The sequence below is a fragment of the Malus domestica genome, chromosome 09 (assembly GCF_042453785.1).
Source record: "Malus domestica chromosome 09, GDT2T_hap1".
Taxonomy (NCBI): Eukaryota; Viridiplantae; Streptophyta; class Magnoliopsida; order Rosales; family Rosaceae; genus Malus; species Malus domestica.
In genome coordinates this window covers 5,285,895-5,312,843 of record NC_091669.1, presented here as the reverse complement: position 1 = coordinate 5,312,843, position 26,949 = coordinate 5,285,895, and the positions used below count along the sequence as shown (strand labels likewise).

Below are 26,949 nucleotides of genomic sequence, written 5' to 3'. Positions count from 1 at the left end.
TCAATAGGGTGAATTCAATAGTTGATTGCCAGGGGGGAGGGCTACAAGGGTGGAGTTGCTCTAAGGAGTCTCCAATTGGAAACGGGAGCTCTACAATATAGATGCATAGGGCGGCCAATTTTATTAAAACTTAGTTCTAAGAGTGGTCTCTGTTCCCTTCACTCATTGTCTCTAACCGGTGTGCATTTCTCGGATAGTGCTTTGGACGATGTGGATTTATTTACCAGTTCTTCATTCCCTTCTATTGAGAGATTGACTGTAGAATATTGTAAAAATATGAGTCATGATCTTATAGTTAGAAGTCCCAACCTCAAAGATGTACAAATATCCGGAATAGTGATAAACAGTTTGGACATCAGTGGGACGAGACTAGAGAATTTGAAGATCCAATACTGCAGGGCAATACGGCTCGACAATGTTGTGAGTTGGATAAAGATTTTTGCCTTGAACCTACGACTTCTTGATTGGGAAGTTAATAAAATCACCGAGAAAATTTTGATTGACATCTTTCCTCTTCTGACTATTGAGGGTAATTATGTAAATGAACTAGTTGGATAATACTTAGAGAGTTAGTTGGATATCTGTTCGTTTGGTTGAGGTGTGTAGTTAGTTAGTTGGAGAGTGATTGGTAGTGACACATGTAAATGAGTTGTATATATACAACTATCTTGTAAAATTATTCATTGAATGAAAAGATATTCTTTTCCAAACATGGTATCACCCGCCTCTGTCTAACGACTAGATTCTCTCTCTCTCTTTTTGCCTTTGCTGCTACGCTTCTTGCAAATCTTCATCACTAAGCTTCCACTTTCTTGAAGCTTCTTGCACCTGAAACCCTAATTTCTTCTGCAACCTTCAATAACACTGTCAATAATCTTGTTTCTGCATCATCCCAAGTTCAAAAGCTTATACTATCTGGCGGTCTTGAGGTTCACACATATACGTATATATGCATGCTTTCTATTTGTTTACTAGTTATGAGATTCTTGCATAATTTTGCTGGAGAATGCATGACAGGAACGTCGACCGTCACCCAAGTCCCACATTGGAGAAATACTTTCAATTTCCTATCTTTGGTTGTTCGTGTAGTACCAATGTGTGTGTGTGTTCATACCAGAGTCAGTTTCTTTTTATCTATAATCACATATGGATATTATATTGCACATCGGAAATTTCCGTACATGTAATATGTGGATTTATCTGTTTTGTTTGCAGGTCCTATCAAATATATATTTTGGAGGTGGTTTATGATATTCATTTATAAATCTTCAGACCTTGCATATTTGACACGTCCCGATCCCGATATTCTCCGAATACCAGGATAGGCACATGCTGGCCGACACCCAAAGGTGACGAAAGTCATTTATTGAGTGCAAATGCTGAAAACAAGGGATAGATAAAACTTAAAGATGTATAAGAATAAAGAATATGCATTTAAAGAATGTGTTCAGATCACACATCTAATCTAGAACACTAAAAAAATTAATGTAAAAATTGAATGAACAAAGGAGTGGGTCCTACACCGAAAGGACTCGGAGATGCCGACGCGGAAATGCCTGGATGCCGGGATTGTATGCCTCGTACGTTGTGTCGTAGTCCTCGTTTCTAAGACCTGAATGAGGGCGCAAAACAAAGGTGAGTGGACCAAGTTCATATATACAATAATAATAAAACAGTTATCAAGATACTAACCCCCACAGTTTATATAAAGAAAACAACTAGCATAATAAGTGATAGGTTTACTGAAAATCCTAGCATGCCAAAAACATCTCAAAAGACATATCGCATAAATCAAAATATCAATCGTCTCACAGATCGTCTCGTAAGCGCGGTGTGCTGCCAGTAAGATCACTGAATAAATATAACTCCCGGCCCTATGCCAGCACTGTGGTCTCTGCGCCCGTAGCCAGAGATTACCAACTCCCGGCCCAATGCTTGCTTTGTGTCCCTCAGCCCGTAGCTAGGGATTATTTATCTCGGCCTAACTGCCAACACCAGATCCTCGCCTCAGGTGGCATAGTATCCACTAGGTACGCACAAATGGTTACGCCTCTCATAAATAACCACTTCATAGTATAAAGTCATTCATCGTCTATACTATAAGAAAGGGTTTCTAAAACATGTTCTAGCATCCTATCGTCATCCATCAGATAGTCTACTAGTTCATGGTTTTTATAGAAAATACAATATATCAAACTATAGTTCAATATAGGCTAATAATTAATTCCTCACAAAAAACGAGATGATAAACAACATATTCCATAAACATGCTTAACATAAAATCAGTTCATAAACTCGTAAGGCATGCGTTTCATTTATGCAAATAAACTATAAAATTATGCAAATTTTAGAAGGGGTCCACTCACAGATACTCCGTAGCAGCAGAATTGTACGGAAAAGGATTAAGGAGGTCCCAACTAGAAACTTCACCTAAGCACAAAAAAAAATATACAATTTATCAAACTACCCAACTATAGAATTTCAAGAAATGGAAATGGGTCTTGGGTTTGGATCCGGATTAGGGTTTAGGTTTAGGTTAAATAGGGCTAGGACCTATTGGGTTTTGGGTTTGGATAGTTTAGGAACAAAGGGGTGGTTTGGGCTTGAGCCCAAACCCACACAACACACACACACACACACACGCTAGCACACACACATGCATGCATAACACACATGCACACATGCACAACACACATGCACACATGCACTCACATATGCGCACACAGCCACACCATACACACACATATGCACTCACATCATATACACATACACAAGCACTAAACACACACACACACCCATACACAACAACACACACACACACACACACACTCACACGGGTGCATAGTATACACATCACACACACACGGCACAACACACACATATACCATACACACACCCACGAACTTGTCGGAGTTCGACTGTTCACATTTCACCCTAGTCGAAACTGGGAAAAAAGTATAAACATGCATGCAAGAGTTAGAGCTCGAAATTATCTCCACATCACTCATAAACCTTGGATTAAACACTAAATGAGGCAGATGTTTCACCTGGAATCGACGGGGAAGACTCGAAGCTCACGGTTCAGTGAGTTCGAAACTCTGCCATGCGCAGATGATCCATGCAGAGCCACTGTTGAGATCCTCAAGCAACCCATTATCTATTTCTGGTGATTTTGTATTGAACCAAGTCGTAAGAGATGGTGTTGTGAGTGGTGATGCTCGAGAAATTAGAGAGAATGAGGGTGAGTTACAGAGAGCTTCATCGGGAGAGATGAGAGGGAGAAAGAGAGAAAGTTACGGGAGAGGTGAGGGAGAGGAGAGAGGGAACAATGTGTGTGTGTGTGTTAGAAATCAGAAAAACCAGGGAAAAACTAGGGACACAAAAACAAGGTGGGCCCCCTGGGCACACCTATTGAGTGCATTTTTGCTCACCACCATTTGGTGTGATGTATGCTCATCACCTTATTTATCACCATTAGATGAGTATGAATTTCGAGATTTGTGCATATCTACTACACGAATCTTGAAATTCAAAATCATCTAACGGTGATAAATAAGATGGTGAACATACACTACACTAAATGGTGGTGAGCAAAAATACTCCCACACCTATTAAGGCCTTAAAAAAACAATTTTTAAATAAAAACTCAAAATTACGTTTATAATTGGGGGTGGGGTTTTACAAAACATATGTGATCCATTCCCTTTGTAGCGAGGAAGAGCATTTCAATTCCCATCTCATTTGTCCTTTAAAAATTGGCACTATGCTACCCCAAAGTACAAAATTCATACATTGTATATTGACCCCTTTAGCAGTCTAATCTTTCGACATAGCACTCAGTTGTCTCATTTTTGTTTCTTGCAGTCGTATTGATGAAAGTGAATTAACAGATGTCACAGCGGTTGCTACCAAGCTACTCAGGAGAACAGTTTTACTGCAGTATCTAAAGCTACAATGTAAAGAAAGATGCAATTCTACTTGTGCTACATTTAACCGCACGAACTGCCTCTTAACGATTTTATATCATTCGAATTTTTAAATGATCTCAAGACACTATTTTTCATGCTACCAAAATGGTGGAAGAAGACTCGGGGCATAAAGAAGACTTGGAGCTATGGATTCCAGCATAGAATGTTCCTATCGATATGTCATGCCTCAAGACTATGTTTATAAGGGTATTAAAGAGATACGAAGTCGACATTGAAGTAGCAAAGTACATGCTGAAGTGCGCTCAGGCTTTGCATAAGATGATTATTTCTACTTGTGGTGATTTGTCTGCAAAGGAGTTATACAGGGAGTTTTTAATGGCTGAAAAGGGTTCTTCCTATACAGTCAAATTTATCTGATGCAATTTCAGGTTTACGACATCATTTTATATACGAAAGGCGCAGGTGGTTTAGTAATACTTAATATAGAGTTACATTCTGTAGCCACCAATAACATCTTGAACAAATTTTTAACACCAAAATACTCTGTAACAAATGAATAATCCATTGATCAAATACGTACCAACTTCGGTTAATTGCATCCATCAATTCGATCTTCTGTCTCTTGAAATCAGGCGCTTTTTCTCCTCAGCTGATCTCATACCCTCCATCTTCAACATCTCCAGCAAGAAATCGCTCCATGTATCAATCGGTCCCGGCAAGCACCAGTGCACACAGTCGTTATACAAAGTCACATTTTCATTTGGCCAGTGCCCGTATCTACTAGGATGACCATCTGGCCTTAATAACGTTGCTTGTGTTGTGTCCAATAGCCTGTATTTCAACCCGTTCTTTCTGCCTTCCTTTTCAGCTTTCCTATACTCCTCAATTTGGAGCATATAAAGCTCCAAATTTAAACCCTCCAACCGTGTCTCATTACTCTTATACGGCTTCGTTCGCAAACAATTTCCTCCTTCATTCCATATTCCATTTTCGAAATGTGACGGCGCAAAAGTCCTAACATATGTTATACCCTTATAATTTTCTAAGCTGTTGATGGCCTTAAAAGCTGTCCTAAAAGCCTTTCTATAGCCATAGTGCTTGCCTAGGTCAGGTACATTGTCTAGGAGGCAATAGTTGCACCCAGTAATCTTTCGATTTTCGTAGTACACCATCGGCCGGAAGAACCAATGCCCCGCAGAAAGTATGATGTAGTCGAATTCATTAATCTGGGTTGTCCATGCCTCGTCAAATTCGTCGAGGTAGAGCTCGAAAAGGCCGGTCTTGGTCGGACCGTCTGTGTATGTTGCTTCTTTGGTTTTGACCAAATGTGGTGTCCAAAATGTGGCCATAGTGAAGTTGTAGGATGTGTACTTCCAGCGGATGAATCTCTGATCTTCGGTAGTTGAAACATCTATTGGATATTCCACCTATTTTAAACACCAACCAACATTTATTTGTACAGATATGTGTTTAGCAAAAATTAACTTCTGTAGTGTTTAGCAAAAATTGGAAGTGCTTTAGTGTGAGTGATTATAAAACATCACACGATAAGTACTTCTTTCTTTGATACGACAGTAATTAATTACATTAGGGTTGAGAATAAATTGATATCAAACTTCCTATTTACGAGATTCGAACTTAAACTCTCTCCTCTCTCACCTGTTTGCGTCCAATGTAATTAATGTTAATTATATTTGAGACCAAAAGCTTTATTCTGTAGACGGTGAGGGTTAATCATTTGTGTTATGTATTGGGAAGTCGAGAGCCATGTGAAAGATATAGATATAATAGGTCATCAACATGCACAAGGTTTCGGATAACTAAATAATAATCCATATAATAACAGACACAGTAATAGACTAACACATGGGAAGCTAGATCAGTTAGATGACAGTTGTCTCAAGAAGTATGTCTGTGGGTTATTCGGTTGATCGAATATACGTCATGGGGCTCCACAGACAATTAGACATTATCTTGGATGCCCAAAAGCATTTTTGTTTTTTTATTCTTGTTTCGAACTGAGATTTTTACTTTATTTTATAGAAGCGATGTTAGAGGGAGAGAATCGAACCACACAAGGTCTTGTGTACATGAATATATGTTCTACACCGTTTAAACTACATGCTCTTTGTTATTAACTATGAATTTGAGAAGTGGAGCATTTACGTTTAAGACCTTTTTAACAAAAAGATAACTTAGTTATTCTAATTTAAAAGAAGAAATCGAACACAAGTGCAAAACGACGAACACGCTATATTGCTTAACTGACCTAAATTACAACTACGCATAGATTTTTTGGTGCTATAGCTTACTAGACAATTTAAGTGATGATTTATGCATGACCAGTCGGATCGGTGTATGCATGCTTTTATATTTTTATTCTTAGGAAGGAAAATATATAAAGCCTCCATGTTTCGATGCTTCATTGGATGTGTCAAATAATTTATTTTTTATTTTATTTTATTTTTTTAAGAATCCATGTGAAATATTACAAGACATACTCATTCGCACAAGGGATGGAAAAGATTCCTATCATGCATTTGCCTAGCTACTAGACAAGATATTGTGATAAACAATAACAAGGCTCCTATTATTTTTACCTAATCCCCTTTATCCTTCAATAACATAAAAGGCTTAGGTCAACTAACCTTGAAGATCTAAGTCTCGTGCATATTAGGACAAAATTATTTAACTAATCTAGAAGTGACAGCGCCAGTTGCTATGGGAAATTATATATATTTCAAGATCCAATCCTAATTATATACTTTCTCTCACCTTCTCCTTTTTCATGAGAAATTTTTTAGTGTGGGAATAATATGAAGCGAAACACTACATGTTATTATACAATTAGAAAGACATTTAAAAAAAATCTCTAATTATATAATAACATGTGATGTTATTATATGTATTTTGGACATATTGAAAAATCTCTCGTTTTCCTTTTAGTTTCCAAGTTTCAAATTCGATAATTAATGGAAAGGGATCATCTCTGGATCCCTTCCTCCTAATACATTAAATCAGGGAATTTGTGTCGTTGAAATTTGATCTAACGGCTGAAGTTATTATAACTTTTAAAGTGGGTCTCTGTTTGTAGTCGTTGGATCAAATTTCAATGACACGAATTCTCTGATTTGATAGATTAAGAGGAAGGAACCAGAGAGGTTCCCTTTCCATAATTAATTACCATGCATGTTCATTGAAGGGACCACAAAAACCTTTATCAGAAAAATCTTGGCTGTGAGTCTGTGACATATGTGTATGCTTTTAGCAAAAATACAGATTCTTCATGGTATATAGAGATATATTAAATTTGCACAATCATTACATAATAAACAGGATTTGTCTTTGTAGTGCAGTAGTAGTTCAACTTTTTATTTATTAAATTAGTAAATAAGGAAAAAAAAATTTATTCAAGGATAATGCTAGAGAAATTAACTATTGAGATCAAATTTTGTAAACCATATAACGTGGTTGTTGATGATTGAATTACTACTTAAGTACTGATTAACGTACTTATTTTATATTAATGACACATCACATAATTTGCAAATTAATTTGGTCGAACAAAATATCTCACCATAACATGCAAGACTTTTGTTAGTAGGAAAACAATAACCACACGCACTTTTTATATTCTTACACACCTTTTATTTGTTGTCATTAGATTGAATAAATCAAATAGAGACAACGAATAACATAATAATTAATTGTGTATGAACTAGTAATTAAGTATATCTATGTTGATTTACTAAGAAAACCAAAAGACCATATCATGGTGACATTAAACAATAAATAACAAACAAATATTAGATGGTAAGGGAGGAATATATAGAATAAAGGGCTAGGCATACGTACCCTTGAAAGGAGGCATATCATGGACTGCATTTGGTTTCTACCCACAGAGTCTCCAACAAATGCCATGGACTTCCCTCTAAGCAATTCCAGGAACTGAGCCGGGTTGAAAACGGGTAGCTCACAATCATCTGGCTTCCACTTCCACTTCATGAATTCAGTGTCTGGTCTTCCATACTTCATGCAGTTTTGGTGCTCATGGATTGCCCAACATGTTTTGTTTGTGTAGTAGGGAGCCTCTGGATTTGGAACCCATTCTCCAGTAAATATGTCACACTTTAAGTTGCTCGTTATAGAAGGCAAATCCTCCTCCTGAGCAGATGATGATGGAGAGGGGACTAGTGGGTTGGAATAAATAGTTTTTGACACAAATAAAGAGCGGCATATTGAAGGGTAATAGAGTGGGATGATTGTAAGAAGAAGTAGGGCACAGACTAGCAGTACAAATTTTTTTGGTGGCTTTTGTGGGCGTATTTTCCCAAAGAGAAGCTCATCAATGGCTTGGTGCTTCATTGGAGAGAGAGAGAGAGAGAGAGAGAGAGAGAGAGTTCTCTAAAGGCAGTGGGAAATGATGAGAGAGTACTGAAACATATAGGTGTGGAAAGTTTCAAAGATCACAACGAGGGAGGGTGGTTAGCGATTATTATCGAATTATTTATATTATATCGTACGTTGTGGCTGTGTTACAATGTGCATGATGCTACCCTTAACCAGATAGATCTCTTCTATCTACTAGCCTCTTTCATCTGGAGTATATGACCCTAGCACGTTTCAAGAGAATCATCGAGATATACAAATACATGTAATTTAAAACGAAAGTTTGAAAAAAAAAAAAAAAAAAAAAAAACCCTAAGGCTACAACTTCATATTTGAGAACCTGCCAAGGATGTAGTTGTAATTTAGTGGAAAAAGTGTATATATATTTATATATACATATATATAAGGATTAGGATTGAGAACACATATTTTTTACACATATTTTTACACACGTTCTTGTGGAATTCACTTCGTAATGCATTCAACGAATAATCTTTTATGTTTTATTTCAAAGACCATGTCCACCAAAAATCACTCAAATCCGAAACCATATGACTATATAATAATTTTAATGTTTCTTTATAGAACTGTATTCATCCATTTTTCTTTGCTATAAATGAATGTTTTAATGGTTTTAGATTTGTCGTAATGGTTTTGCAACGATGATCTATAAATGACGTACTAAAATATAAACGGTTCAAATTGTTGAAATATATTACGAAGTAGACCCTACAAAATGAATGTTGAAATTTGTGTTAAAAGAGTGTGTTCCCAAATTCTACCCATATATATTATTCCAAATTATTCAAATCTTTGAGATGGATGGCTATTATTTCAGTGTCATGTTTTAATATCGTGTCGATGCTAAAGTACAAATTAGTCTACATTGCAAGACTAGAAATAGCATTATTTGATCATCAAAATTATTTTATTAATGTTGATTGCAGCTCATGTGATCACAAATCCAAGATCCAGTGGTTCAAGAAGTTATAATATGATGCATGTGTGTACTATATATGTAGTATGTATGCTAAATTCACATCTTTGCCACTGTGACCGGAATGTTAAACCCAAGTGACCAGAGATGATGTGGTTGGTTTTTAGCATCATTTGAAAAGTTCTCTAATTGTGCATGGGAAATTACTTGGCATCAAACTATTGGCCGCCTGCCCAGGGACATGATCATACTGTCCCCATGGCATGCTCGAAAGTCACACATATTTGGTCTAAGCCTCATTAAAAAGAAATTATATGACTTAAAACTTTTATTTCTACTCAACGGATCACCATCTTAATCAAGCTTTTTACAACCAAAAAAAAAAAAAGGTTTAACTAACGAAAGCCTTTGCTGTTTAATAAAAAACGATATTTATGCATCAGTTCATTCAGCCAAATAATAGAGATAATGATATGATATGATCGATTGTATCATTGATGTACATGATTAGATTGCCTAATTAGACAATCATGGATAAAATACAAAACAGACACGTATACTTCGTTTCTATGTATACATTAAATCAGTTGGTATTACATTACCATCGTGAATATATATACACTTGATCTGACGCTAATTAACCTTGTATTAACATGGTGTTATATACTAATTAATTTATGATATATATATATATATATATATATGTATGTATGTATGTATGTATGTATGTATAGTGGTGGTTAAGCTGAAAAATTAGGTTGGGTTATAATCATAACCACCATGAAATCTTCTGCAAGACTGTGTCTCGGTGGCTCCACCAGTACTTCATTAACTTGGATTATTCATCATTTGAATTATACATGCCTCTAAATTATTTAAGTCAATTTTTCTTTATGTTAATCATCATATATAATTCCTACATTATTATCCTTCTAATTTGTTCCTTCTTTTCTTTCTTTATATTTATTATGGTTGTTACATGTATCTGCCAGGCCATCATCAATGTTGACTGAACATGATTTGGATGTTTAGCTATTTCACTTCAAATTATTGTTTAGTTAATATACAAGTGGTAGGTTAATTAAGGTGACTTCACCATCCACAAGATTTGAATCTAAAACTTTTCATTTCTAAGCAAAGAGGAATACCACCAGACCGTAGTACTGAGTGGCAAAAAAAACACAAAATGCTTTCATTGAGTGCCCATTATGTGGCTTAGCCGAACTTCCCCTCTTTCTAGAGTAAAAATATCGATGTACTAAAAAAAATAATTAAGGTGACTTCAAATTGTTGTTTAGTTAAAAATACCATTTTGAAACAACTTATTGGTCTTACAATGTTTCCTAAGCTGGATTGGGGCCTAAGCCAGCCTAAGCCAACATTTAGCTAAGGTGTTTTCAGCCCACTATAATACCCTGGTTTACCAGACTAATTTGTTTCAGGAGGTCAGCTCCAAGGTTTGCTACTATGCTAACAATGGATTTCTAAATGGTTTTGTATCGATTGCTCTTCGAGTTGTATATTTTGTAGCTACACAACTTATTGATCATGAATGTGTGTACAAGTGTATCAGCGGCTTCTAACTGTTGATGCACATGATGTTCATAATTAATTAATGACACTTTAACAATTCATCAACTGTATGTGAAGGACAGACCTTAACATTATTCTTGCAATAACATTAAGCTAGGTAGCAGTATGAAAATGACTGGGCCTTCCTCTTCTAAAACCATCTTCCAACACATTATCACGTACTAATCAAAAGCTTTCTATATATACATGGATTGGATCCTACATATTGCATAACCATTGATATGTGATCAAAAGTCAAAACCGGTATAACAAACCCTAACTTCAATCAAGCGAACAACTACTGGGATATTTATAACTTTGTTTATCCCCAAAATCGAATATGAATATTGGAATGAAACAAAAGTGTCATATAGAATATGAAATCCGAGCGACATAAAATACACGTAAAAGGTTCTGGTCGTGTAATTCTGAATTTTGGTGTTTGAGATTTTATGAGGATTCACACAACTTGCAATTTGTGGAGTGGATTGATGATTGAGATGCATAAGAAACATAAGATAATTGAAACTAGAGAAATGTTAAGCAGATTTTCTCAAAAGTAAGATTTTTCATGGACTCTCTGTCACCTCATGTTTTTCACACAACGTCTTATAATATTGGCACGAAAAATAACGTTAAACTGTAAAATGACAGAGAATCCATAAAAAATTCCATTTTGAGAGTCTCTTTCGCATCTCTCTTAAAGTTGCGTCCACTTTTACTAGCTTATGACCTATATGATGACATCTACCATTTAATGATTGACATTAAATTTCCGTGGAGGCAAAGAACTCGTACCTTTTTTGACAGATGCAATGCAACCATTCCACTTCAACTTCAAGATAATCTGGTGTTTTCAAGGCAATGTAAATCCCAAAAGGTAACCGTAGGAAAAAGTGGCTTAGTTTGGTCATTTTTTATGAGAACGATAGTTAGATATGCATGGCTAATATCTCTTGCAGTACGTGGTTGCATGGCTATCTGATAACTTGAGGTTCCCTTTGCACTGCATGTCAACCTCTAGCTAGGTATATATATACATCATCATTTTCCATCACTAATAAAACAATAGTAATTAGCTTAATTTGAATATTGAAGTTAAGGAATTTACCAACCTCACACTTTTGTCACTATCATACAATCCCATTTGGCTTAGAGACAATATATATTTAGACACTATCTCATTCTTTAAGGACAGACCTAACCACTCCCTTTAATCGGTGTTGTTTGGCCAACAAAAATGTCTTCTCTATTTACATAACAGTAATGCTAAAGGCACAATTTTTGTGTCAAGTTTATTTATCAAATAATGTGTTAGTAGACTTGTGAAAGCGTTACTTGTTACAAATTAACGAAACCCAAAGTGAGCCCAAACTTGAAATAAATATTCACATAATTTGATAATTGGTGAAAAAATAAACACATTATTTGTCAATTGTCACACATACATATTAGCTTTGATATGTGGCTATCAGATTGGCCAAGTTAGCCTTGTTTTTTGTTTTGGGGTTCTTTTTGTTTGAGAATCCCTTAAATTTAATCTAAGATGTCCTTTTTGAAATTTTTATATTCGTTTCATCTCAAAAAACAAAGTTTGGAGAAGAAATTTGATGTGTACGTAGAGTAACTTATTTCATAATTCTTTTTCCTTTTTTAAAACGGTAATTAATTTCATCATGTTTGCCCCCACTGAAACGATAAAGAAAAAGAAGGGCCCCTCAAAATATATAGAGCACAATAGCAATAGATTGGGATTAGATTCTGTTCGAAAAAGGATTAAGACTTTAAATTTATGACTGCTTTTATGGCCTTATCTTGGCACCAATTATTGGTAATTGATAAAGCTAAATCATAGTTGTACAAGAAAAAAACTCAGATGTTTTGATATCATATGAAATTATTAGATGATGGTTTGGTAAAATACAAGTAAATCCTATTTGTTTTCAAGGAAGATGGGAAACTTCTATGATTTATGCCACCTCCGAAATCATGTATATAACTCATATGTAAAAAACTAACTTTAACAGGAAAGTCAGAATTCACATTGCCTAGCTTCTATCTAATATGAAGACTGAAAAGGACACAATAACAAATAAAATTCAAAATATAAAATTTATATAGGTGTTTCTTACAAAAAAAGAAAGAAAGAAAAGAGAAATGACCCTTCGGTATTACAGATAATCTAGTTGTTCATGCAAACACCGTGTGTTTGATATGCGAAAATGATTTTTTGGGAAATAATTTATCGTGACTTTTCTCAGGAATTCCGAAATATATTTTATTTTAACCATGTTTGGTAAAGATAGAAAAGTAGATACAAAGTCTAGAGGCAGGTTACTACTTTTATGGGTATTTTATTTATTTTTTTTGTAAAAAGGAGGGGAACTGGTGGCAAACTCGATTTTTCACTCCTTTTGGGCTCAAGAGGCAATGGAGAACTTCACCATGTCCGTAGCCACAGTCAAGAAGACTTACCAGCTAAGAGCATCGAACTCGGGACCTCTATTTTTATGGGTACTTTAATCCATGTTAAAAATTTTGTGTTATTGGATTTACTCTACTTTCCCTATTTTCAACCTTATAATTAAATTTCTTGATTTATGTATTTTTACTCAAATTTTTTATTTGGATATTTAAATATGAAAGGGTAACCACTTTCATATAAAATAATTTAGAAAAATGTAAATGCCTATGTAAGTGTTCCCGGCCCCAGAATGAGTGGATAATCGTAACTTGCCACAAATTGTCTCCCTTTTTAGAAAAAAAAAAAACATATATGATAGGTTGATAAACAAAACATTTAACATATGATAGAAGTATATACAAAAATAAACAAAAAATAATCTACTTATTATCCATGAAAATAGTTCAAAGAAATTTTATCTATATATGATGATATATATAGTACCTACAACTAAATTAGTTAACACATTTAACTTGTGATGGAGGGTAGAAAAAAAATTGAGATACGAATTAGGAGCAAGAAAAAGGTGAAATAATATTTTTTTTTCTTCAGAAAGAGTACAATATTCATTAAAGATGGAATAATATGTACAAACAAATAGGATGGAGTGCTAATAATGAGCCTCGATAAAATTCTTGCCGAGGATTTCATCCCAATCAAAAAGAAAAAGAGCGTGCTCCAACAAAATTAATGTTAAATATTATCCTAAAAAATATATCAAATATTACATCTTGTGGTTTTCAAACTTAAAACATTTGACTATCTAAGACCATCTACAAACTTGGGATAAAAGCTAAATTATCCCCTCCAAACACTCTCCAACCCATGTTAAAATTTTAGGCAAAATGCTAAATATTATTTCTGGGCCAAATACCCCCCAGTTTTCCTCCGGGCTAAATCCCAAATGTTTATCGGAATTTAAATTTTTTTAGATTAAAATGTTCATAAAATTAATTTACAATAATCTACATATTTATTTAAAAAAAAATTGATTTAAGAAAAAAATTAGCCTAAATTTATTCTTTAATAATTCCGGGCTAAAATTTTAAGACAGAAGGGTTAGAGCAGAAAAGATGTTTCTAGACTAAAAGCTAAATTTTTCGGGCTAAAAAATTTAGCTTTTAGTCCAAGAGTTGAGATGGTCTATTAGGGCTGGTTGGCGTCAGGATCCTGAATTGAAGTCCAAAGCTCGAATCCCGAACCAATCCCTTTCGGGACGAGATTTCAAAATTCAAAACCCACCCAAATTTTGAAATTCCCAAAAGTTTTTTAGGATTTCGGTCCGTTCGGTTCGGGAAATAGATCAACTACGATGCAAGGGTGCTCCCCTCCCTTCATCGAAAAGAATTTCATATATATATATTGCTTCCTTCCTCCTCGGATAAGATTAATTGACTTGCATACCCAGAAATTTAAGTTATTCAAATTGACAAATCCAAACCAAATCCAATTCCAGAAATAATCAAAATTTCAGAAATCCCAATTTTCACAAACCCTAAAAATCAACCGCAGAAAAAAATAATTCGAGTCCTAGAAATCAAACCCTAGAAATTGTTGGCGGCGGCGCCCTAACGACACCTCTCCATGAATGCGGCGTCTCGTTGAACGAATTCTAGGCGAGGATTTGCGACGGTGAAACCGAGACCGAGAGACTTAGTCCAATTTGGACTTTCGAGAGAGAATCAAAGTGTGTGACTAGTGTGGGTGGTAGATTTGCAATTCAGGCCAGGGTTTGGATGGTGATTAGTTGAGAGAGAGATTTGGGTTTGGGCAGAGAAGAGCGAAGAAAGGTGGAGAAAGAGACAGAGTGAAGACAAGTGACTGAAGAGAGTTTTAATTATAAATGAACGGTTAAGATTAAATCTCAACCAAATCCAGCAATCTATAATAATTAGAATTGTATATTTAATAATATAATTTGATTATAAATTAATGTATATTATTTTTGGTTCGGGACGAGATTACCGAAAGAAGGCATATTGGATCTCAAATGTGACCTTCTGTTGTGAGAAAGACTTCAAAGCTGCATCAGTTACCTTGAGGGGGAATTGGATCCCATGGATCTATTTTGTAAGGATCATAGGGATTCTCATATCTTAATCATTTATTTTGTATCGTGCGGTTAGAAATCATTTGATTTTTTATTTAAATTTAAACATAAATAGTATCTAACGAAAAATGGCCACACGATGAACAGTTAGGATGTGGGGATCCCTAGGATCCCCATAAAGTGGATTCAGAGAGGATCCTCTTCCCCTTGAGGGTATTAACTATCACCATTCCATCTCCTTGTACCTCCATGGCCGAGCATGACCAGGGCCGGTCTAGAGATTTTTGAGGCCTGGGGTGACACCAAAAAATGTGCCATCACTTTATATTAGAAAATTATTTGTTTTCATATGTAAGACATAGATAAAATTATACTTAGAAACGCACTTCAAACTTAATAATTTAGAAATAAGGAAAAACTAATTTATTTTGTATTGTGAGAAGGAAACAAAAAAACTTTGGGTTTACAAGTAGATAGATATGAGTTTTGTTTTCCATCTGAACTTTTAAAGTGTTTTTGTATAAATAGTGAGGTGTTTTTTCTTATTTACTAACCTTGTCAATATGGGACTAAAAAATTAATGATATTTTTTAGTCCTTAATTGATATGTATAAGTAATAAATTGGTACTACATTAAACTTTTTGGTTACACGTTATATGTTTTGCAAATTAAGTCTAAAAATTTGTCAAAGTATTACTCTTTGTGGAAGATTAGACTTGAATTGGAACAAATGTTTAAAAATAACAACTCACATAGCTACTAGCTATTTATTAAAAATAAATTAACAACCAAACAAAAATTCGCAAAAATTGAAAGGAATAAACATGCACTTAGCATTTCGAACTTGTGACCTCTCGTTAATTTTAAACAACAAAAATCATTGATTCTAATTAAACTTCTTGATCATTTAGCCAAATTGTATATATTTATACTCTTATAAAAAATATTTGTAAAAATTGAAAAATAAATAAGCACATATGGTGTTTTGAACCAAGACCTTCTCATTAATTTCAAACAATAAAGCCACCAGTTCTAGTTAAACTTCTTTGTCATTGAACCAAATTTTGTAAATTTATACTCTTATAAAATATATACAAATATACAGCCCTAATAATTTTGGTGCCCCTAATTATTTTGGCTTCCGGACGATCGTCCTGCCCGTACTGTGCCTGGCCGGCCCTGAGCATGACACCTCCTGCGCAAAAAGGCCAGCAGCTCGCTCTGCCATGGTTGCTGCCATTTGTGCAGATTCCACACCCCGCATACGTGCAACCATAGCTACCACAAACACAGCTTGGTCATCACGGATCACAGCACCAACCCCCACCCCCCTGTGGCCCCTTTTTAAGAGGCCTTATTAGTCTATGTCGAATGAGAGCTCTCCCTCCGAAGCGAGGTAAATAGCCATCTTACCGGGGTTATGATGGGTGAAGGAAGCAATGTTCTGGTTGAGACTGTAATGTAAATGGTGGGGAACTACGGATTTTGACATATCCTCTATTCAAAGGGGCAAAATGAGTCTGGATATTTTGACGAAGCCTTCGAGTTCATCCCATGCACCATCGAAGTTATATTTAATCCAAAAATTGAGAAAAATAAACCTATAAATAAGGGATGACATTTATCACAATTTAATAAAAGATAATAAAAAAACTGTTGTGGATAATCAGTGAATGAACCACCAAAGTGAACTAAACCAAATAATGACTCACAAAATTTAACTTATATCACGTTTATTCAATTTTAAAAATTTGCAATAAATGATGGGAAAAGAAGGTGGAAATGCAGATCCTTTATAATGGGTTTCATTTTCCCACCTCATTTTCCGGCATTTATTACAATTTTTCCCCAGCCTGATTCAGTAAACATGGGAATGAAAGTGATTTCCCATCCCATGCTTTATTTCCCGCATACTAAATGCAACCTCAAAATTAAAAGAATCCACTTAAATTACTTAAACGTCCCAAAAATGAGATAAACAATAAAAACCAAGTCAACGCAAATGGCCATTTACCACAGCGATGGAAAGGTGTTGAGTCCTTGCATGACAGTGTTGGTTTGAACTCCGTCGATGATTAATTTAACATATAATCTATCATAATCTATCGTTTGACAAAAATAAATATAAAAACCAAGTCAACATATTTAAATACCACCTGAAAAGTGGAAAAGAATTTATGTATCATCAATTGTATAGCAATAAGAAATGGGTAAATTACACCGTAGCCCCTCAGGTTTTGAGGTCTATTACAACCCCATACAACAACTTTAAAACATTTCACTTTCATACCTCAAGTACTATTTTATTTCAATATAATACATCCGTTAGATTTTTCATCCATTAATCCGTTAAATGTTGACGTGGCTGCCACATTTGTGTCACGTGGTAAAAAAAATAATTTTTTAATTTTAAAAAATATTATAATAATTTACCCTTAAAAAAAATATATCTAAAACCTAGCAACCCATTCCCCCGATCCTCCTCCACTCTCCTCACTATCTCTCTCGAACCCCAAACCCCCCCAAAATCTCCAGATCCAAAACCCACACAATGCAACTCTGTTGGCGCCTTCCTCCTCACGCTCACACTCCTCCGACCTCTCCGACTACCTCACCTCCCTCTCCCTCCACATCACCTTGTTCGAAGCCTCCGAAATCTGACCTCGCCGTCAAAATCTTTAGATTTCAATGCGGCTGCGTCGCATTCAGGGTCTCTTGAATTAGGAGCTTCACGGTTTCGGTTTCCAGCGATAATAAGGGTGAGCGTTGCTGCAGAGATTTGGGTTTCCATTTCCTCCTCCTCGACGGGCTCTTCGATTCAAGGGCTTGGGGGTTTGAAATGGTTCAACTTAAAAAAAAAAAGGAATTTAAGATGGAAAATGGAGAGAACTCTGATATGGGTTTTTAAGATTGAGAACTCCGATGTTCCCAATCGCTGATGGAGACCACTCGGGCAAGCTAGTTGCTGCTGTCGCCGCCGACGATGGTAAGGTCAAAGTTGGGAGGCTCGGAGGGAGAAGATGGGTGGGGGAAGATAGGTTGGAGCAACGCCAGGAAAGCCAGAGGAGTTGCGTGGTTGGGAATTAAGGGAGAAACGGAGAAGTGAAGACGGAGGAGAATGAAGGGGGGTTGCGGGGGAGGGAGTGGGTCGGGGGGAAGATGGGTTATGGGTTTGAGTTTTTTTTTTTTTTTTTTAGGGTAAATTATTATAATATTTTTAGAAATAAAAAAAAAATTGCCACGTGGCACACAGTTGGCAGCCACATGGCACAAATGTGGCAGCCACGTCAGTATTTAACAGATTAATTGATGGAAAATCTAACGGATGTATGATATTGAAATAAAATAGTACTTGAGGTATTAAAGTGAAATGTTTTAAAGTTGTTGTATGGGGTTGTAATAGACCTCAAACCTGATGGGCTACTATGTAATTTACCCATAAGAAATATATAGTTGTATACAACCAGTTGTATATATAAACAGATTATACTACGTGATATGTATTTAAGTACCGCATAATAATTTTTTCCATACCTACTAAGATGTTATCCAAAAAGTGGTCAATATGAAGCTGAAATGCTTTTGTGAGCCTTCCCCTCAAAAGGGTGGACTGACATGACGAAACCACTTGTAATTAGACAGAAGTCAGAAGGGGGAGTTATAAGCGTATAAGGCTCATAAGTATTGCGGGGTAAGCCTACCAAGTTCTCTATAAACGCTTACATTGTGTGACTTCCAACCGTACGTTTAATTCATTCGTATTATCTCTCTCACCTTGTTACTTCCAGAGACTCTCTTCTTCATCAACTCCTCTCTTTGGTAGCTATGTCTCTCTAACTCTATCCAAGGCCTCAAACTTTTCTTTAAATTTTCACTCTCAAGTCTCAGCCTTTCAAGATTTTCCTTTGCCACAAGACAGGTTATGTTACTTTCTCCGTCTCGGATTTCGATTCCTTTTGCTGGGTTCTAGCTTGAATTGGGTTTGAAATCTGCAGCTTCAGTGGAGACGTGATGATGTTGGGACTGGATAGGTTGGTGGTGAACTTGAAATCCAAGTTGAGGTCTTTAAAGGTGAGTAAGAAACCTTACGACAAGATTGAAAAGAGTGAGAGCATGAGAGTTGAAATAAGGAGCAAGAAGGCCAGAAAGCTCATTGAAAAGACTTTGAAGGTCTCAGATTCTTCCAAGTCCAAAACTTTTGCTTTTTGATTGTATGTATTAATTGTATGTAATAGAAAAACCAAAGGTAATATACTTTAATTCTCTCTTGTTTTGAGTAATTTACCCTCCTCATGTAATAGAATAAAAGAGGATCATTGGGGGTCTTCTCTACTTGTTTTGGATAATTTGTCCTCTCTCTCTCTCTCTCTCTCTCTCTCTCACACACACACACACACACACACACACACACGCATACAGAGACACAAACAGTCTCTCACAACCATATCTAGAACATTGCCATGCATATCAAGAATACGAGGTGCGAATTCTTCCAAGATTACAACCTTTAGAGAGTATTAATATCCCACCATTTTTTCTTTTCCTTTTTATGTACACAAGCAACTAAAGCATTATGCATCCATATTCCACTCTTTGATGAACCTTGTGAGTTTTCTTTAGTGATTATAGATAGTAAAATCATGTTAGTAGACCAATTATATTTCTAGTGGGTAAATTGCCAATTTAGTTTTTCTTTCCTTTCTCATTTCATGGATTTAGTAACAATCATTGAACGTGAATTAACATTTTGAAAAAGTGCATAATGGATGAAGCAAGAATACACTAGCCAACTTGGTTAGATTTAGGTCTGCTGGTATTTTACTAAATCCCCAAAAGCACAAAGACGAAAAAAAATAAAAAATAAAAGTAAGAATTCATGTGAAAATTAGCATGGTTTTTAATGTATCCACTATCAATTTCAATTGTGGGATAATGTATGAAAGGTAGTTAAAATTGAGCAATTTCTTTCCATGCATTTTGTATGACCTTTTTTAATCCTCATGCATTTTGTGCATCTTCTTCTACAACCCACTATATGATTATAAGTACACAACACAATGTGGAAGAAATCCCATGTTATTATTTACATCATCTCCAACATGGAGCCACATGATAAAAAGCTTTAGTGTTTGGTAAAGTTTGGTATAATTTGTTCATTCTCTTTTCTACATATATGTTATTATCAAGGGGAGAGGGAAGGGGTCAAAACTATTACAAAGAGGAGTTTTGAACCTGCTGAGACACATGGATGAAAACTCAATACCAAATTCACTAAGATATTTGACCACATGTCTCTTTCTCCATATATAACCTGCTAGTCTAATAATAATACAAGTGATTAAGATTAAGAAGAACACAACATATGGATATTGGTTATAGAATGAGACGAAGGATAGAAGACAAGAGACCGAAAGTGAAGTCGTTTCGTCTTGGCGTGGCAAATTGTTTGCAGAAGAATTTAATTTGATGGTGGACATCATATGCATGCATTGTACGTTTCAATGGCGCCGAACATTATTATTTTCTGAAAAGCAACTCCACGTTATTTTCCCACTAACGTTGTCCACATATTACACAGAAAAAAGGTTCCGAAAAGTTTTGTTTTTCTTCTTCTTTTTCTGATTGGTGAATGAATGAATCATTGGACCACAAATCAATATGGATCATAAAAGTGATAAAATAAAACAGGAACTGAGGGAAAGAAACGTCACACTCCGGAAAATGTTTGATCAAATTTTGTGTTTTTGGTTTCCAAATTTCTGTAGTTGGAACATATATAAATGTATATATAGGGAACTTTAACGAAAAATTCCTAGTACTATTTACTTTAACGAAAAACTATATTTTTACACTAAAAAGTCAATCATAGTACTATTCACTTTACCCTTTATTTTGTCCTTATCGTTAAAACTCAAAATTTTCAAGTTATTTTCATTAATTTTCCTTAAGATGGGCTATGAGCATGTGAGGAAGAAATGAGGGGGAATATATAATAAAGGTTTTTAGCTAAAAGGGTTTATAAGATTGGTGTTCAATTTGGTTCCTGATAATAAAAATCGATAGAAGTGGTTTCTGTATTTATTCACCGTAGATCAATTTGATCAATTTGTGAAAAATCTATTAATATCTTTGTTAAGTGGAGAGGTTGGTTTGACAAAAATACCCCTTAAAAAGGGGTTACGTGGTCGTTCATGTGACAATTTAACGAAGATATTGACAGATTTTTTAGGAAAGAACCAAAATGATTTATAGTAGACAAACTCAGGAACCACTTCCACCAATTTTCATTGTCGGAATAAAAGTAAGAAATTATGTTAATCTCCACCGACCATGTTGGATAAAAAACCATAAATAAATTGCTTTTAGATTTTCTATTTAGTTATCCATCTATATGCTAATATAGAACGTCTAGTCTAGGGCCCGTTTGTTGTCACAGGATTGGCTTGGTTAGGATGACTCACAAGATTCTCCTTCTTCTCTGTCCAATTTAATTGTGGAAACTGGAAGGACTTGGACTGCTAACAATTTTCTTCTCATTTGAATATCAATTACAAACCGTGTCCGGTTGCCTGTATCACAAGTAGTAACAGAATATTTTTCCCAACCATATACAAAAATCGAAGAAAGTAGCGGAAGACCAGAATGGCCCCAAAAAAAACATGTTATTCAAGGTAGCAGATGATTGGAGATTCAGAGGAAATTTTGACAAATTTCGGACATCCTAACTACTACACTATTTCTGCGATAATCTTTTGGTTCGACGACTTGAGCTCATCTTCGAACAGGGTTTCCCCCTCCCGGTCCTCGAGGTGGTGGTGCCTCATATCCAGTTCCCCCGCGAGTAGGTGGTGTTGCAGAACCATAAGGCACATTGCCTGTGGGCACATGTCCTTGAGGACCGCCAGCAGCAGCTCTAGACTGTGCATCATAGTTGACACCCCGGGTTGGATCATAACCAGGCACTCTTTGCACTTCATAACCCGATCTCTGTATATCATATCCAGGTCTCTGTGCGTCATAAGCAGGTCCTCTCTGTGGATCATAAGCAGGTCCTCTTTGTGGATCATAAGCAGGTCCTCTCTGTGCATCATGAGCAGGTCCACCCGAAGGATCATAACCAGGCCCCCTCGGTGCGTCATAAACAGTCCTTCCAGGAGGTCCAGATTGAGCTCCAACTAATGGAGGGGTCTTGGCGGTGGCAGCACCGCCAGCGCCGGCAACAGCCGCAGCCGTAGCAGGAGGGAAGGTGGCACGTCCCTGCTATACAGAATACAGTGTAACAGTGCATAAGTTTTCATTATCTATCATCGCTCTAGAGGCAGTGAGGAAATTATTTTTCAACTGAAAACAAAACATTTTTAGCAGGACAGCACAACTTCTAAGAGTTTATCAGCAGCAATACTCAACGTCTTATAGGCCATACCTTCTTGATCATTTTTATGATCTACTAATTTTACTCATGTTATGTGCAACCGAAGATTCCAAACCAAAATTTATCAGTTTGGCTTTGAGATAGCTAAGGCAATGGATGTACAGAACTGAATTTTTATATTTGGTTTTTGTGACTAATTTGAAGTTGTCTTAGTGTTCCAATAGTAAGGGAGTGGTAAAACACAGTATGATTGTCACCTACCAACATATTCTTTTCCTGTAATCTACAGATACATTTAACTTTAATTTACTCTCTGGCCAGGAACACCTTTAGTGGAAAATGCAAGCACAAATAAAAGATTTTCAATGACCCCTGTAACAATTCTCGCATCCACCAATGATTCAGAAAATGAAAAACCGACCTTGAAGTATTTTTAGAAGGGCTTCAGTGTTATTGACAATGATTAACTATTTTTATAAGTATTCAAGAAAATAGTCTTGAGTTAAATTGTGTGGACAAATAAGACAATGATGTCACCAAAGCACACTATACTATTGCAATCAGCCAATCCCAGCTGAAACAACCGGGACTTCGACAACCCGGCACGGTACCATAATCTAGAATTTGAAGGAGAAAAGGAAAAGAATAAGATGAAAAGCTAACAAAAGTCAAGATGTGGAAGATGGCATACCTGTTGAACACCATAGCTATCTTCAAAACCATTTTGTCCTAAAGCCTGCCCAATAGCCTCGTTCTCATTATTTCCCGGGGTTCCATAATATGTGGCACCTACATTTCATTGCCAAAGATAAGCCATCCACAATGTATTTAAAGATCAAGGTAAACAATAAGCAAGGGTATCCAAATGACCTTGAATACAAAAGGAAGTAGATTTACCAGTTCTCCGATCAACATTAGAATTATTCAGTAACTCTGCTCGGAGCTTTTCCACCTCCCTAGCCATGGTAACATAGTTCTTCTCCATGCACTGAAGTGATTCAAGGTGGTTGCTGTATAATCTCTTTTCATAGTCATATGTATCCCTGCACAATCCAAACCAACAGAAAATGACGGTCGGTTTTTCATAACTGAAAATACACAATAAGCAATATAGTTTGAAGTTATGAAAAAAATAGAACATAAGCACGAACCTGCAGAGCTGATATTCCTGCCTCAGTCCATCAAGCTGTGCAACTAAAGCTGGAATCTGCTGTACATCCGCATGAGCCCTCTGAAGATCCTGCCCGAGTTGTTGCACTTTGGCAATCAGTTCTTGCCTTGAAACAACCAAGCTCTGGGCCTCGGCTCGAGCCTTCTGTAGCTCCGCCTTAACAGGCTCGGCTGACTTTAGGTCAGCTTCCATCTTGGCTATACTATCCACAAGGCTCCTCATCTGCTGTTCTCTCTCAGACTTGATAGCTCCTATCTGGGCATGTAATATCTGCAACTCATGTTGGGCACCCGCCAGCTCCTGCCTCAGGCTTCCGTGGGTGGCGGCGAGCCTCTGATTCTCCACCACAAGCCTCTGCATCTCCACATGCTGTGCAGCCAGCTTCTGCTCCATAACTTGTGGAGGAGGCAACATATCAAACGGAGGATAGGCGCCATGGGGCGGCCGTATGCCCGGGCCAAACGGGTCGGGTCCAGGAAGCGGCCGACGCATGTGAGAAGGCGGGATTCGACCTTTGCTTCCCATTTTTTTCCCCAATTCACCCTAACTTCCCTAACAATACACCAACTTTTTCTGCACAATCAAAACCACACAATGAGAATCACAAACAGATTGCTTTGAATTTATAAATTTGGGTTGCAAATTGGGTTTCTTTCCGTTTTCGATTTTGATTTCGAATCAGTTCAATGTCACGCCCAAAGTTTAGTTTCTGAATCAGACCTAAAAGTGTTTGGTTTCCGAGAAAATCTGGGGAAAGAAATGCAGACCAGTGGGAAAGTGATACTTACTTGATCAATGGTTGACAGAAAACTTGGTCTTCTGTGGCGAAATTTAAAGTGCTTTTCGTGCTCTGCCCTAGTGAGAGAGTAGAGAGGGATGTTTGGTTTTACGAAAGCAATGACAGAAAGAAAAGAAAGAAAAGAAGAAGATGAGAACTCCTTTGCAATTTTTTTTCCGGATGCTTGACCAACAAAAAATTAAAATAAAACAAAATAAAAAGCCTGCCCTAAGTTGAAGGGCCCAATTATTCATCCCAAAATTGTAAGACCATAGTCCAATGGGCTTCAAATGATTCCAACTATATATAAAGTGTGTGTCACTCACGTATCCATTTTTACTTCTTTTTGGCAGTCAGATCGAATGAATAGAAGAAGAGCAATGCACAAAAATTAATAAAGATGGGTGGGAGGTAAAAAAAGGTGTGCGAATATCATCACCCTATATAAAATTTTAGTTCTCGGCCAAATGTGGAGTAGGCCATTGACTAAGAGTCAGTTTGGGATTGTTGTGTTTTTACTAAAAATTGTTTATGATGTGCTTCAAGAATAATCAGTTGCAAAATGAAGTAGTTGAGCGTTTGATAAATTGTATTTTTGAAAGTGTTGTAAGTATGAAAAGCGGTGTAAAAGCGTTTGGTACATTTAATATAAAAGTGATATAATTGTGTATAATGATGTGGACATGATACTATAGGCGATGATAACGACAACGGTGGTTGTGCCAATAAAGAGGTGTGGTGGTTGGGCTAAAGAGGTGACAATGGTGGTAGGGGAGGCGACAATGGCGATGGTGGCTATGGTTGTGGTGTAAGAGGTTAGGGTTTGTAATGATAGGTGGTGGTGGTCATTTTCTTCTCCAAGGATAAAATGTGCCCATAATGGCTACTTAGTATTACAGTCTAGTGATATTCCTTTTCACTTGTAGGTGAGAGCTCGTAGGTTCGATTCATACCAAAGCCGAATTTTAACCATATTATTGCTACCCCATTGTGAGGCTAAGACAACCCCTCTTCCCATAGGTAGATAATATTGTTTATAATAATAATAATAATAATAATAATGAACGTATTATAGGAATTAAAAATATTCATTAAAGACTCAACTCTGCTTTTTATTAAAACAGGCTTAAAAAGCAACATACATGCTACTTTTAAAAACTATTGTCTGGAGGCTATTGCTTTAAAATAAGCATGATATTTAACTTTCATCTCATTTTTTTATTGTTTAAGCAGCCTTTGGTGAAAAAACAATACCAAACTGCACGCTATCTCGCCCCTTGCACTTAAACATCGAATTTCCGTCTTCATAAGTTAGATTAATTTTAAATTATACTTGGCAACGTTGATCAAGTCTGCTACTTTATTGAAAACAATACTGGAAGACTTCTAAAGTTTTAATTCTCGTCTAGTTTGATCAGATCCGGATACATATATTGAGAAAAGTTTGAGGTATTTTTGCGAGGGATGATAATTTGAGATTTGCCTTCTGTGTGATCCAGGTATAAGAATTCTGGTTGGAAGGCCTTCTTAGAGCAGTTCTACCGTGGGAAAGGCCCCCCCCGGGCTATCCACTATTTAATCTACCTAGTGAACAGTAATTGCCCTTAATGAACAATAATTACATTTTGAATCTCCACCCCTACACTTGAATAGCCCTGGCAACAGGTAAATAAAATAAAAATATTTTTTGCAATTGCTTGGAATTTCCAGTGCACCTCTCCACTCCCTCACGTCACTCCCTCTCTTTCCACTAATCTTTCTCACTTCTCTCCATTTTTCTCTGAAGTTCCTCTCTCTCTCTCTCTCTCTCTTTCTCTCTCTTTCTCTCTCTTTACACTTTCTCTTTCTCTAGAGCTTCGAGAGCTCTCACCCACTTTCCTCTTCGAAAATTAAACAAATCAAACTCCAAAACCATGAAACCTTAATCTCTGGGACTAAAGGATCCTTGCTATACCGTTGCATGCGTCATCGGACCATCACGGTGTAAACCACCATTGAAGCCGAGAGCTCCAAGATCTGAAACTCAAACCAAAGTGAGGTTCTCTATGCAAATCTTGTTTCATTATGTCTTAATGTTTCTTGGGACAAGATTTGTGGTGTTTTTCCAGTTCGAAACCAGATGTTTAACCCCCTGCAATTTCTCTAAAACCTTGCCCAATTTTTGGTCACATCCTTGGATCAAACTCCAGCAAGTTTGTAGGTTGAGATCCAACGGACGTCGAGGCAAAACAGAAGAAAAAACGTGGCTGACGTCAGGGCGACGTCAGCCTTGCATCAAACCCACTC

At 36.4% G+C, this 26,949-nt stretch overlaps 2 protein-coding genes and 2 long non-coding RNA genes across 5 annotated transcripts; all 4 read right to left on the bottom strand.

Moving 5' to 3' along the window:
* Nucleotides 1–1,377: 1,377 nt before the first annotated feature.
* Nucleotides 1,378–3,183, bottom strand: LOC139187952 (uncharacterized). The gene is made up of 3 exons (XR_011570992.1): nucleotides 3,048–3,183; nucleotides 2,367–2,430; nucleotides 1,378–1,612 (listed from the first exon to the last, which is right to left on the bottom strand). It is a non-coding gene; the product is annotated as an uncharacterized lncRNA (long non-coding RNA).
* Nucleotides 3,184–4,351: 1,168 nt separating this feature from the next.
* Nucleotides 4,352–8,544, bottom strand: LOC103421548 (protein trichome birefringence-like 19). The gene is made up of 2 exons (XM_008359591.4): nucleotides 7,785–8,544; nucleotides 4,352–5,356 (listed from the first exon to the last, which is right to left on the bottom strand). Exons 1-2 carry the CDS (start codon nucleotides 8,292–8,294, stop codon nucleotides 4,532–4,534), a joined length of 1,335 nt encoding a protein of 444 aa, XP_008357813.2. The 5' UTR covers nucleotides 8,295–8,544; the 3' UTR covers nucleotides 4,352–4,531.
* A 2,316-nt stretch (nucleotides 8,545–10,860) lies between these two features.
* LOC139187953 (uncharacterized) lies at nucleotides 10,861–11,758 on the bottom strand. Its single transcript, XR_011570993.1, has 2 exons — nucleotides 11,626–11,758; nucleotides 10,861–11,046 (listed from the first exon to the last, which is right to left on the bottom strand). It is a non-coding gene; the product is annotated as an uncharacterized lncRNA (long non-coding RNA).
* A 10,094-nt stretch (nucleotides 11,759–21,852) lies between these two features.
* LOC103442480 (protein FLX-like 2) lies at nucleotides 21,853–24,878 on the bottom strand. Of its 2 annotated transcripts, none has more exons than XM_008381268.4 (5): nucleotides 24,674–24,878; nucleotides 23,866–24,458; nucleotides 23,612–23,757; nucleotides 23,406–23,503; nucleotides 21,853–22,602 (listed from the first exon to the last, which is right to left on the bottom strand). In XM_008381268.4, the coding sequence occupies exons 2-5, from the start codon at nucleotides 24,408–24,410 to the stop codon at nucleotides 22,114–22,116; spliced, it is 1,278 nt and encodes a 425-aa protein (XP_008379490.2). In that variant the 5' UTR covers nucleotides 24,411–24,458; nucleotides 24,674–24,878; the 3' UTR covers nucleotides 21,853–22,113. The 2 variants fall into 2 exon arrangements, with proteins under 2 accessions (XP_008379490.2, XP_008379491.2); XM_008381269.4 differs by having other exon boundaries at nucleotides 21,853–22,599; nucleotides 24,674–24,853.
* Nucleotides 24,879–26,949: the final 2,071 nt, after the last annotated feature.

Coding starts and splice junctions, on each gene's coding strand:
- LOC103421548 (XM_008359591.4), bottom strand. CDS start 8,294: ATGAAGCACCAAGCCATTGATGAGCTTCTCTTTGGGAAAATACGCCCA. Junction 5,357..7,784: donor TGATATGCCTCCTTTCAAGG/GTACGTATGCCT, acceptor TGTTTAAAATAG/GTGGAATATCCAATAGATGT.
- LOC103442480 (XM_008381268.4), bottom strand. CDS start 24,410: ATGGGAAGCAAAGGTCGAATCCCGCCTTCTCACATGCGTCGGCCGCTT. Junction 23,758..23,865: donor CAGGAATATCAGCTCTGCAG/GTTCGTGCTTAT, acceptor TGGATTGTGCAG/GGATACATATGACTATGAAA. Junction 23,504..23,611: donor TAATGTTGATCGGAGAACTG/GTAAATCTACTT, acceptor AATGAAATGTAG/GTGCCACATATTATGGAACC.